Source organism: Xiphophorus hellerii, chromosome 20, assembly GCF_003331165.1.
Source record: "Xiphophorus hellerii strain 12219 chromosome 20, Xiphophorus_hellerii-4.1, whole genome shotgun sequence".
Lineage (NCBI taxonomy): Eukaryota > Metazoa > Chordata > Actinopteri > Cyprinodontiformes > Poeciliidae > Xiphophorus > Xiphophorus hellerii.
Genome location: NC_045691.1, coordinates 17,727,249 through 17,740,199, shown reverse-complemented (window position 1 = coordinate 17,740,199; position 12,951 = coordinate 17,727,249). Strand labels below are relative to the sequence as shown.

General features: G+C 38.8%; 2 protein-coding genes across 2 annotated transcripts; one reads left to right on the top strand and one right to left on the bottom strand.

Annotated features, from left to right (window-relative positions):
* Nucleotides 1-928: 928 nt before the first annotated feature.
* med20 (mediator complex subunit 20) lies at nucleotides 929-3,260 on the bottom strand. The gene is made up of 4 exons (XM_032548878.1): nucleotides 3,161-3,260; nucleotides 2,803-2,948; nucleotides 1,445-1,698; nucleotides 929-1,359 (listed from the first exon to the last, which is right to left on the bottom strand). The coding sequence occupies exons 1-4, from the start codon at nucleotides 3,172-3,174 to the stop codon at nucleotides 1,138-1,140; spliced, it is 636 nt and encodes a 211-aa protein (XP_032404769.1). The 5' UTR covers nucleotides 3,175-3,260; the 3' UTR covers nucleotides 929-1,137.
* Nucleotides 3,261-3,402: 142 nt separating this feature from the next.
* Nucleotides 3,403-12,320, top strand: bysl (bystin-like). Its single transcript, XM_032548876.1, has 7 exons — nucleotides 3,403-3,836; nucleotides 4,795-4,951; nucleotides 5,067-5,205; nucleotides 5,643-5,776; nucleotides 5,878-6,038; nucleotides 11,152-11,254; nucleotides 11,411-12,320. Exons 1-7 carry the CDS (start codon nucleotides 3,554-3,556, stop codon nucleotides 11,763-11,765), a joined length of 1,332 nt encoding a protein of 443 aa, XP_032404767.1. The 5' UTR covers nucleotides 3,403-3,553; the 3' UTR covers nucleotides 11,766-12,320.
* Nucleotides 12,321-12,951: the final 631 nt, after the last annotated feature.

The window sequence follows — 12,951 nt, the reverse complement described above, 5'->3', positions numbered from 1 at the left end:
ATAAATTTAACTTTTAGACTAACATAAAAAAAGAACAGATAACAGTTATATATAGATACTTGTGCGAGGATGGTGTACACAATCACAGCAAACAGATTTGAACACTAATATATTCTGTCCCTCTGGGGAAATTTAAGAAAGTCCATCCTATTTTTGTTCCAGTTTCAAATTATTTGAACCAGCTTATTTACTCAACTGTACAAAACCACAGACGCCACCATTACATGCACATGTTGAACAATTCCTTAAATTCTCATACTCAGTTACACATTTCTAGCCTACTAATGTGCAGTTTTAATTAATGCACACAATAATTATTTCTCTTGTGTTGTAAATTTGCCCTCACTGTAAAGTCTCTTGTTCTCATATTTTTTACCTTTGTGTGAATATGCATTCTTCCATTTACCTTCAACTTGCTGCTGGTAAACCTACATTTCCCTACTAACTGACAACAACGAATATCTGTTCTTTTGAATTCTATGTCATTGTTTATGTTGAAATTAAATAGTAGAAAAAAAATGTTTTAATCAAAACTACATTTGTAAAAAAAATAATACTGTCATAGATCTTTCCTTAAAGTAATTTACCATCTATTCATCCATTTTGTAACCTATAATTAGCCCTAATTTATTATATTTGTACCTGAATTGTCTATGAAATGGTTGATTATTGTAAAAAGATAATCAGTTTCAGTCTTTCTATAAGATCGCTCAAAATGTGACCAACCTTTAAGGTTTTTGAAGTTTCAATATAGTAATATTGTCTCTGCTTCGTTATAGTAATTTTTAAAAAATGCCCAAATTATTAATAGCGCTTGTATAAAAATATAATACATGTAAGACTTGTTCTATCGTATTATGAAGAACCTTGCCTGTAATACATTCACTTTTCATCAGGATGTTGAAAAATGAGCATAAACGTAAAAACATAGACTCTAGATACTTTTTAATATTAAGTGTTTTTTTTATTTTATTTTATTACAAAAGGCTTTCAACAAGTTAGGGAGATTAATGCAAAGTTGAAGCTACAGCTAAATGAACAGCAGGCTTGCAACAACTCTTAAGCTGTCAGACTGATCCATGGGACCAGAACAAACATGTGAACACAGTAATAAAAAAAAAACACTATGTTGCAGACTCAACGCACGTTGCTTGCAGGGATCTGTAATTTACGAAGTTTGTTGAACAGCTCCAGGTACTGAGTCATGGTGTCAACACAGTCCGCTGGAGCGAAGAGACCCTCAGGTTTGGCAGCAAACACGGTTGGAAGTTCTGGAACATTGTTGCCAAGAAAGGATTGCATGAACTCCCTCATGAGGTTCCAGCAGTCCCCTGGGACCACACAGGGACAATATTCTACCTGTGAGAAACAAACCCACAGTTGAACTGACAGACTGAGAAGGTGCAGATCTTCTCTTACTTCCAATATCAAACTGTGGCCACACCTCCACAGATATCCCCCTGGCGCTGGAGCTCATTGTGACAGTGCCGACTTTGATCAAGAAGTCACAGTAGCGATATCTCGAGCCACGGCACTCCACTTTGTGTCCCTTGGCGTTCTGGAAATGACTTTTCAGCTTCACCATAAGGACGTCAAAATTTGCGTCTGCTGTCAGGCAGGGTCCTCCCTCAAACAGAGCCATGCAGCTCAGGGGAACTTCAGAGTTGTGCATCACATATAAGAGTTTGGAGGGCTGACCTGCAACAGGAAGCCAACAATAACTTTATAGAAATGCAAAAGGTTTTGCAAAGTTAAGCAACAAAGTCACTTTGGTGAGAATTGTAGCTTTTTACCTTTTAGAGCAAGTCAAAGCGCTACTGAGTATTGTAATCTGAAAAAAAGCTATTCAAACTAAATTCAACTTAAATGAAAAAACAACTGCCATTCATTTGAACTTAACCTGACTAACAACATGAAGTAGGCTAAAAGATCTTTAAAAGCATCACATTATGCAAAAGTTTACATACACAATAGAAACTCATATATTTATGCCAGTGTTTTCCAATCCTGCTCTTGAATGCCCACTGTCCAGCATGCTAGATATTTTCCTACTGATGTTTTCCACCTGACTCAAAGGTGACATCATGGAAAATTATTTTTGGGAGCAATTTCCAAATGCTTGAAAGTTTCATGTTCTTCTGTTCAGACAATTATATGCAAATATAAAGTTCACTCACAAGCAGTAAACATCAACAATAGGCTTCAGACTGCACTTTAAACATATATTTGCTGCTGTAACTTGAATTGTATTTTGTATGCATTTTCATATTCTTTTCTCAATTGTAATTTAATATGCCACCATTAAGAAGTGTCAAACTGTTTCTTTCATTGTTCTTATACCAGTCTCCATAAAGACGAATGATTTCATATGAATATCAAGGGGAAGCCTGGAGTGTCATTATACACAATGAATCAAATCTCATACCGCAAATTACAGTTCAGTACACCCAGAGACAAAGGCTTTAATTTGTGGTCTGACATCAATAAAATGTGAGTTTTCGCTAAATGGCCATTGTCACATTTGGAGGAAAAAGGGGTTAGCTCTCTCAAGCCTGAGAATACCATCTCAACTGTGAAGTGTAAAAGTGGCAACATCATCTAATTCGGGTGTTTGCGGCAGGAGGGACTGGTGCACTTAAAATACACTGAATCATGAGGAACGAACATAATGGACGAATATTGGAGCAACATCTCAAGATACCAGGAAGTTAAAGCTTTGGAACTAATGGGTTTATCAAATGGACGACGACACAAAGCATAAACTTCTCCGTCACAAAGGTAAGGTAGATTGCTGAGCCTTACCGCCTGGATTTCCTGTAGACTGGTAAGTCTCACAGTCCACACAGAAGCTGCCCTGCTTCACAGCACCCAGCTGCTCCAGTTTCTTATGCAGGATGTCCACTGTCTGCTGCACACTCTTTCCCTCCGCCACAGGAACCGGACACACACTGCAGCAAATACAGCACCACAGTCAGAGAATGTATACGGGGAAGTATACTAGTTATGCTACCAGGCATCCCATCTAGTGTTGGTGAATCTAGTGTTGATTCACCAAAGCGAAACAACAAAACAAATATAATAAATGATAATAAATGTGCGAAATCACAGATTAAAGTTTGTAAAGTATAAATATAGGCATTATCATTAACTATGAACTCACCAAGTTACTCCCATTGATATTTTTCGTTCTCTCCTCCTGCCTTGTCGTTTTGCTTCGAGTACTTCCGGGTCATTAACGAGTCAATAATTATTATGTAGCTAAAATAACATCTGTTTTAAAAAGAATTAAAGCAATAATATATATGTTAATTACATCAGATAAACTAAGTGGGCATTCTTGCATTATAGTAATTATTCGATACGTTTTTTAAATTGTTTTTGCTAAACTGGATGTTGTACGTCGTGAGTTACGTCACGTCCTTTGAGGTCGACTTCCACACGTGTTGAACTACAGACTGTTTACACTGTTTGCCAAAGTGTGCTTGTACTTTCAGCTACCAATGCTAACATATAACGCTTATATTATTGTGTCAGCCTGAGCTACGCTACAGTGATGCCCAAAGTAAAGAGATCCAAAGGAGGAGGAGAGAAGAGCGGCGGCGGAGCGACGGCGGCGGCGGCGGCGGTGGCGCTGGCCGACCAGATCCTCCAGGCGGACACGATCCGAGCCCGAGGCCGGGTGAAGGGGCGAGACGTCCGCTCAGAAAACGACGATCAGTACGTAGATGATCGATTGTCGAGGAAAATCTTACAGCAGGCCCGGATTCAACAGGAAGAGCTGCAGACTGAATGTGGACTGGCCCCGGAGAAGAAAAAGACACCAGTCACTGTTCTCGGTAAGTTTAGAGAGGTTTAAGCTTTATTTTAACAGCTGGCTTGCTCTTATTTAAAAAACTTAAACAACATAAATATAATAATAACAAGGTTTGACTGAATTAAGAGTTTGTCATAGTTGCAATCTGTTTATTTTTTGTAAAAAAAAATGTCTGAACTCGACATTTAATATTTTTATGGACAAATTTAGTTTACACTTTGAACTGCAAACTGTGTACTTGGTGAAATATTAAGCACCTATTTTGTGGTCAGTGATATTTTTAACTCATCCTCTAAGAAAACAAGCACAAGTACTCTTCATTCTGCGTGTTTAACTTGTTTTTGTCAGCTCAGTTGATTTATCTATGTCCTAAATTCACTGTAAAGGCTGATCTGCTGTATTTGTACACTGCCTTGCAAATTTATGCATACACATTTAATTTTTGTCACATTTGATCAGATTACAAACATGAGGTTCAGTATATTTATGTGACAGATAAACACAAAGTTGTTTGGAACTGTAAAGTGGTTAGGAAACAAAATCTGTTCACCCCACTTTAATCAGATCAAAGTTAAAGGTGAATAAAAACTATTGAAAGGTACATAAAATATCAAACAATGCTATCTCTTTTTGTCCGAGATTTTATTTTATTTTATTTACAAATAAACAAAGATGTTCCAAAGTAGTGTTTTATGTCAGAATATCAAGTTGACACTTGGTGAATTTAAAGTTATAGATTTTGAAATGGAGCCCTCCAAATCAAGGCTCATCTTTCATGTCGTGTTGTTTTATGACGTCCTGATAATAAAACTTAACTAGGTAAATACTTGGTGCTCTAATGTCCAGACTGCCGTTATAACTGCTGGAAGAATTTAGAAATATGAGTCTGTGGAATATTTAAAAGCAGGAAGTGTGATCTGACCTAAATGTTGACCTGTGTTGACCTAAATGTTTTGTTATTTCCATTAATCCCATTGAAGGCCCTGACTCTCAGGATGCAGACTCGGATGAAGAGTGGCCTGCACTGGGACACGCAGGTGCTGGTGATGCCGATGCGGAAGGTGACTCTGAAGTTGTTGTGGACGCCGACGATGAAAAGGCCATTGAGATGTTCATGAATAAGAACCCTCCAGTGAGGTAAGAAGCAACCTGAATTCATTTTGAATCTAACTGTGGGGATTAACGAAGATTATCTGTGAAGTTATGCCTGTCTTCCGGATCTAAGCTGGTTTTGTTTTTACGATGGTTGCAGGAGGACCTTGGCGGACATCATCATGGAAAAGATCACAGAGAAGCAGACTGAGGTTGGAACAGTGATGTCTGAGGTGTCAGGTCACCCGATGCCCGAGCTGGACCCCAGAATCATAGAGGTGTACAAAGGTGTGAGTAAGGTGAGTTCACCTGCATTCTTCTAAACCCATTGGGTGAGGGCCGGGGTGACCAAAGTGCAGCCAGGGGACCATTTGTGTCCCCTGGACTGATTTTGTTCAGTCCCTGACCGCAGTACAAGAATGATACAAAGTTTGCCTAACAGCACAGGTGGTTGATACGGAATATTTTGTTAATTAATTAGGTTAACAAGTGCTCTGAGTAGAACAACATCAACACTGTCTTGTTAAGTATTTACTCATCACTAGTTACATTGTCATGGCAACATTAATTAACGTTATCATATGTTTCCCTGAAATGGTTTAGTTCTGCTATAAACCCGTGTAAATTCAAATTTTTCTCAGTTGGATTTGGCTACAGCAGGTTTATTTTATTTAGGAATGTGAGTAAAATGTAGAAACAATTGAAACTGAATTCATCGGGTTTTTTTCTCTGTCAGGTTTTGTCAAGGTACCGCAGCGGAAAGCTGCCAAAGGCTTTTAAAATAATACCAGCGCTCTCAAACTGGGAACAGGTTCTGTATTTGACCGATCCGGAGTCCTGGACTGCGGCTGCCATGTACCAAGCAACCAGGTGGTTTATCTGTCTTCTTTGATTTTCAGTTAAAGTTCAATAGTATGGAGGTAACTGAGGCAGATGATTTAACATGGTAAAATAACACTTTGTTGTTTCAGAATATTTTCCTCCAATCTTAAAGAGCGAATGGCTCAGAGATTTTACAACTTGGTGCTGCTGCCGAGAGTCCGGGACGACATCGCAGAGTACAAGCGACTCAACTTTCACCTCTACAGCGCCCTGAAAAAGGCCCTATTCAAACCAGGAGCATGGTTTAAAGGTAGGACTCTATCGTAACTTTGCTAATGACTAAATGGAAGTTCTTACAACATAACGAAAGTTGCATGTCTGGCTGGCCTAAAGTAAATCAGAACAGCATGTGACTGCACACCTCTGCACACCTCCACCTTTTGGAGCTGCAGAAAGGCTTAGGGCAAGCGTGGTGGTGTACTGCTCGTTGCTGCAGCATTGACGCATGCATAGAGCTGACAGGTTGGCTCAGAGGGTGGCCGTAAAAACAAGTTGTTTCTTAAAAATCAGTTTATGAATTAGAAGGTAGAATAAAGTGGAGCTTCATCCATCCACAGTACCTGCTTATCTCCAACGGTCATTGGGCGAGAGGCGGAGTATACCCTGGACAGGATGCCAATCCAACACAGGGACACACATGCTGAAGGACAAATTAGAGACAAATGAACCCAACAGTCACACTTTTGGATTGTGTTGCTGAAAGAACAACACACTCAGAGTAGTAATCAAAACAAAACTGTACAAAAATGTATACATATTACATTTAAGACATAAAAAAATTATTTGTCTGTAAATATGTTCCATGCAGAACTCCTAAAGTGACATCGTTTTAGCTTCATCTGGTTCAAATACTGTAAAAACAAAAAATCTCATACTAAACACCTTTTGGTATCCAATTATTTATTTTTCTGTCAAAACATAATCAACAGATCAGCCCTACCTTGTGTTGGTCTTAAGTCAAGTAGAAAGGACTGAGCTTTTCACATGTTGATGGTATTTTTTTAGCTGCAGATGCGTCCTTTGCTACAAATGATCAAGTGTGCACTAAAGGAATGTTGTTATTGCATTTCAGGCAATAATATTTTTATTTTCTTACTGAAAAAATAGACTGAATTATTTATTTGCATCTTTTAATGTATTTCTAATATTGTTTAAAAAAGGATAAAGTTGCTACATGAAAAATCTGCAGAATTGCCAATTATTTTTTGTGATTAATCATCAGAAGAATCGGTAGACTAATCGCTAACTAAAATGATTGTTAGTTGCAGTCCTAATTAAAATAACTTTTGGTGCGTTTGTTGAGCTGCGGTGACCTTCGTAATGCGGTGACAAGGTCATGCTGTCAACGCTCACTAATGGACTTGGGAAGAGAAGTCTGACCCACTTAGACAGACGTCAAAACCTGCAGGGCATCGCATTTTGTTGTGCATAGGGCTGCGGATCAGTCGGGGGGCTCCTGTTGATCCCTGGCCATTGCCAAGAAAAAAAAAAAATGGGCAAGTGAGCTTCAGAACTGGACCACGGCGTGATGAACAAACGTGGCCTGATCTGATTCTTCACGTGTTTTTTTATCACTCTGATGGCAGGGTGTGTGTTTGGGTAAATCGTGACACCTGGAGGCGCTATGAGGAAGAAGATAAGTAAGTAGAGGCAGTTTGATGCTTGAGCAATGTTCTCTTGAGAAACCTGGAGCCCACCCACCCACAATGGATGTTACTTGAACGCATAGCCTCTACATAAGTAACACTGTTTCATTTAATCCCTGTTGGCTGTGGGATTTTTTCAGCCAGATATTGCTCCCTACCACAAAGCAAATATGATTCAGGAGCACAAGTTTGGACTTGTGTGGCCCTTAGCGGTCCTTCAGGGTAATGGTGACATAGACAGCACTGATTACAATGAAGAAGGAGCTGCTACTGTATTTATTAACAGGGCAACCATCTGAACTTCTCCTGAAACAGCCGGTGAAATGCACCCTGAAGCTGAAGCTCCTGGACAGTTTATATTCAGTGTCCATCTGTGCTTTTATTTGCTTGGTAAACAGTAATCGCTATGTAGGTCCTCATTTCATGTCGGGCCAAGATCCAGTTTTTTATGGCCTTTTGCAGAAACAAAGTGGGTGAATTAAATGAATGAAAGGATTTGACAGCTTGTCACAGAGCAGAAATATCATCCTCCCTGGGATCTGACACATTTCTAAATATAGTTCTAGATTTATACATTTTATTCTGGGGGACACTGGGAGAGGATTAGCAGCTGCCTATTGAGTAAACGACACCACTGCTTGTTGCTGCATAATGAGCTTCGCAGTCCAACTAAACTGGGTCAGAACAGTCTTCATGTCTCTGTTGAACAGTTCATCTTCTTTTAATCCTGTTGATTCTTGTGTCAGTAAGTTGCTCCAGTTTGAAAGGAACGATTACGCAAAAACAATCCATGTCCTAAATAATAGAGGGAGGGAAAATGAACTATAAATAAAACAAATACTATGCGAGTCATTACCACCAGGTGGCAGTGTTGGCCTCAAATTAATAAAATGTATTAATAATTTCATGATGCCTTATGATTAAGAAAATGCAAAAATAAACTAATTATCCATTTAGTCTCTCATTGTGAAGGTAAAATGAGCAGAAAATTTAATATTTACCCTCATAAGTTTTTTTTATATTTGTCCATGCTTTAGTATTAAAAGCTTTAACTACAGCCAGCTTCACAAGTGCAACCTTTTATTTGCTTTTTCTGTGTTAGAACAACTACTAGTTAATATAATAATTAACCCATATTTATAACCTTATATGTCAATAAATTACAAGTCCCCAAAGGTTATTCTTGTGAAACACACAGCTACAGTAGTTATGTCTCCAGGTTTCCCCACCTGAGCTTCTGTTTTCTGTAGCTACTCTTGTCTGTTTCTTTGATTAATGCTCTCCTTACCCAGCCTGTCAGTACATCTGTGTCACTGTTGTTGTTGTTTTGGAACCCAACCCTGATTGAAACCTTCTCTCTGACCTTTATTTTGTTTTACTTTGTCTCCATGATGCTGTTCTTCACAGAGCAGCTGGATTTACACCGATTATAAATCAAACACAGAAGGACTCTGTTTACTCGTCATATGACGTCTGGCATTGGTAAACGGGTCTAAACACAAATTCACACCACCCTTTTAAGATGTTCAGTTGTAAAAATTAAATATTTCTTCTTCCACTTTGTAATTATGCACGATTAAAATGCACTGAGATTTGTGGTTGTAATGTGACAAATGAGGCAAAGTTCGTGAGATATACAGGTTTTTTTAATGGTCTGCTCCACTGTGTTTCTGCACCTTTACATTTTGTGTAGGGCTGATTGACCATGACGAATCAATTACTGAAATAATCGTCAACTAATTTAGTAATCGATTAATTTTTAACTGAAGTACACTGCCTGGCCAAAAAAAAAGTCGCCACCTGGATTTAACTAAGCAAATAGGTACAAGCCTCCTATTGGATAAGTACTGCATAGGCGATTATCTTTCAGCTGGCAACAAGTTATTTAACCCCAGCTGATGCAATGAGTAACTCCTCATTTCTTAAACAACCATGGCAAAAGACACATCCTGTGGTCGTGGAAAAGTCGTTAGTCTGTTTAAGAAGGGTCAAATCATTGGCATGCATCAAGCAGAGAAAACATCTAAGGAGATTGCAGAAACTACTAGAATTGGGTTAAGAACTGTCCAACGCATCATTAAAAACTGGAAGGATGGTGGGGAACCATCGTCTTCCAGGAAGAAATGTGGTTGGAAAAAAATCCTGAATGATCGTGATCGGCGATTACTTAAACGCTTGGTCAAACCAAATCGAAGAAAAACAACAGCAGAACTCAGGAGTATGTTTAATTGTGAACGCAAAAGCATTTCCACACGCACAATGCGAAGGGAACTCAAGGGGTTGGGATTGAACAGCTGTGTAGCCGTAAGAAAACCTCTAATCAGTAAGGCTAACCAGAAATAAAGGCTTCAGTTTGCTAGGGAGCATAAAGATTGGACTCTGGAGGAATGGAAGAGGGTCATGTGGTCTGATGAGTCCAGATTTACCCTGTTCCAGAGTGATGGGCGCATCAGGGTAAGAAGAGAGGCAGGTGAAGTGATGCACCCATCATGCCTAGTGCCTACTGTACAAGCCTGTGGGGGCAGTGCTATGATCTGGGGTTGCTGCAGTTGGTCAGGTCTAGGTTCAGCAACATTGCGTGCCCAAAGAATGAGGTCAGCTGACTACCTGAATATACTGAATGACCAGGTTATTCCATCAATGGATTTTGCCTTCCCAAATGGAACGGGCATATTCCAAGATGACAATGCCAGGATTCATCGGGCTCACATTGTGAAAGAGTGGTTCAGGGAGCATGAGACATCTTTTTCACACATGGATTGGCCACCACAGAGTCCAGACCTTAATCCCATTGAGAATCTTTGGGATGTGCTGGAGAAGGTTTTGTGCAGTGGTCAGACTCTCCCATCATCAATACAAGATCTTGGTGAAAGATTAATGCAACACTGGATGGAAATAAATCTTGTGACACTGCAGAAGCTTATTGAAACAATGCCACAGCGAATGCGGGCTGTAATCAAAGCTAAAGGCGGTCCAACAAAATATTAGAGAGTGACCATTTTTTGGTGGTGACTTTTTTTTTGGCCAGGCAGTGTGTATATATATTTATATATATATACTGTATATAGCAATTAAAATAAAAAACAGTTGTCTGTAAATATGTTCCTCCCAAAACTTCTCAAGTAGCATGGTTTTCTCTTCATCCAGTTTAAATTCATCTATTCTTATTAAACATGGGGAACCAATGTGTAGTTTTATACTTTTACTTTTCTTTTCTGTTAGTTCATCCAGAGAAACTCTTATTAGTTTATAAATTGTGGAGTACTTTTTGTTTTTATTTTGCTTTTCTTTTGTTATTTTGTTTGCATTTCCTCTAATTTATGTAAAGCACTTTGAATTGCCTTGTTGCTGAAAATATGCTATATAAATAAAATTGCCTTACCTTACCAAAGGGATGTGTTATCAATTATGTTATCAAATTTTAGGCAATAAAACATTTATTTTCTTATGTGAAGTTGGAATTGAGTCTTAATATTAGCATTTGTTGATGCATTTCTAGTATTGTACATAAAAATGCTCATGTGTCTGTAAAATATTGAATGTGGCAACTTCTTTGTGTGATTAATCGTCAATAATAGATGATTGAAACAATTGTTAGTTGCAGCCCTAATCTCGTGTTATTTTTGATCCACCTCCTTTGCATTCTACTGCTTTAAGTTGTTTTCTATTCTTTGCTGGAGTACTGATGTAATATTTTGTGCCTTTATTGGAACGCAGGTATACTTATTCCGTTATGTGAGTCTGGGACGTGTACGCTGAGGGAAGCCATCATTATTGGAAGCATACTAACTAAATGCTCAATCCCGGTGCTGCACTCCAGGTAAGGCGTCTTCCTCACATCCACACGCCGCTACTCACCGTCTCATTGTGTCGCATATCAGACCCACTGTCTCCGAAAGCCATTTTGGCGTGTGATCCTTGTAAGTCAATGCATGGTCAGTGTTGCATAACTGGTGTAATCGTTCTCGTCTTTCAGCGCGGCAATGCTTAAATTGGCAGAGATGGAGTACAACGGTGCCAACAGCATTTTCCTGCGTCTCCTGCTAGACAAGAAGTACGCCCTGCCTTTCCGTGTCCTAGATGCCTTGGTGGCCCACTTCCTGTCTTTTCGCAGTGAAAAACGTGTTCTTCCTGTGCTGTGGCACCAGAGCCTCCTGACCCTGGCCCAGCGCTACAAGGCCGACCTGGCCGCTGAGCAGAAGGAAGCACTGCTGGAGCTTCTCCGGATCCAAACACACCCTCTGATTTCAGCAGAGATTCGCAGAGAGCTGCAGAACTCAGAGTCAAGAGATGTTGAAGTTGGACTCACTGCTGTAGAGGATATGGACTGATGTAGTCTGCTTTTTTATGTTCCCACAGCATAAAAAGACTTTGGCTGCCTTCATGTTAGAAATGTTAAAATAACAAGACGTTGGTGGAATCTGGTCATGCTCCATCTTGTTATTGCAGATAAAACATGCTTATCAGTGGTGATGTAAGATGTTTTTTTGTAACACAAATCTGAGCTTGAGAATAAAGAAGCCTGGTATAATTCAGAGTTGGATAAATTAGCAACACGGATTAAAAATCTAATGAATGATATACATATGGTCATTGATTTTTATTTATTAACAAGCCACACAAGCTCAAACTGGTTAAGACTTTATCCATTATTAAAGTCTTGGAATGATTGAATAATTAAAAATTCTATTTATTTCAATCACTGCAGCAGAAATTGGTTCTCAGACTTTTAGAACATCTAATCTTTTGCTTGTAATCGTCAAGTTTGTCACAATAAAGAAATAGCACAACTTCTTTTGCATGAAAACCTTTGTACTATGTCAAACAGAGTCCCTGATAATGGTTGCTGTTAAACACATTTCCTTTATTAAAAAATTATTAACCATCCTAATAGTTAATGGTTATTTCAGTTGACTATTTTTATTGCTAAAACTTTAAAACAATAGTTTTTATAACACCATTTTGTTCTGTGTTGACTAAAGTCAGGAAACATTTCAGTCTTTAGGTTTTCTTTCCATATCCCCATACTTTCGAATGATTTGTTCCCAGTATCCTTCTCTGTGGGATTTCTCAGGTCCCTGTGTAGAGATTGTCGTTTTTTTCTTTTTCTACACAGTGAACATTTCAAATGTTAACACGTGACGAGAGCAACCTAAGTAAATAAAACTCAAAAACATAGAGGTATCAAAACTAAATTGGCCTGTGTGGAAAAAGTACATGCAAATTTTGTCTCTAGATCTAATAATCGGTTGTGCTTCCACAGCTGCCTTCAGGTGTTTGAAATACCTGCCATTTTTAGCCATTCATACGGGGATTTCCTGGTGTTCTTTGGATCATTGTCTTGCTACATAACCCAAGTGTGTCTGGGCTAAAGCTCAGAATGTTTACCATTTTCCTGTAAGAAATAAAGTATCTTTTGAGAGATGATTTTTTATTTATTTATTTTTATTTACTCAAGTTGATGATTTACTGATCTGAACAGCGAGCGGGGCAAAAAAAAATATGGAAGAGTAGTAG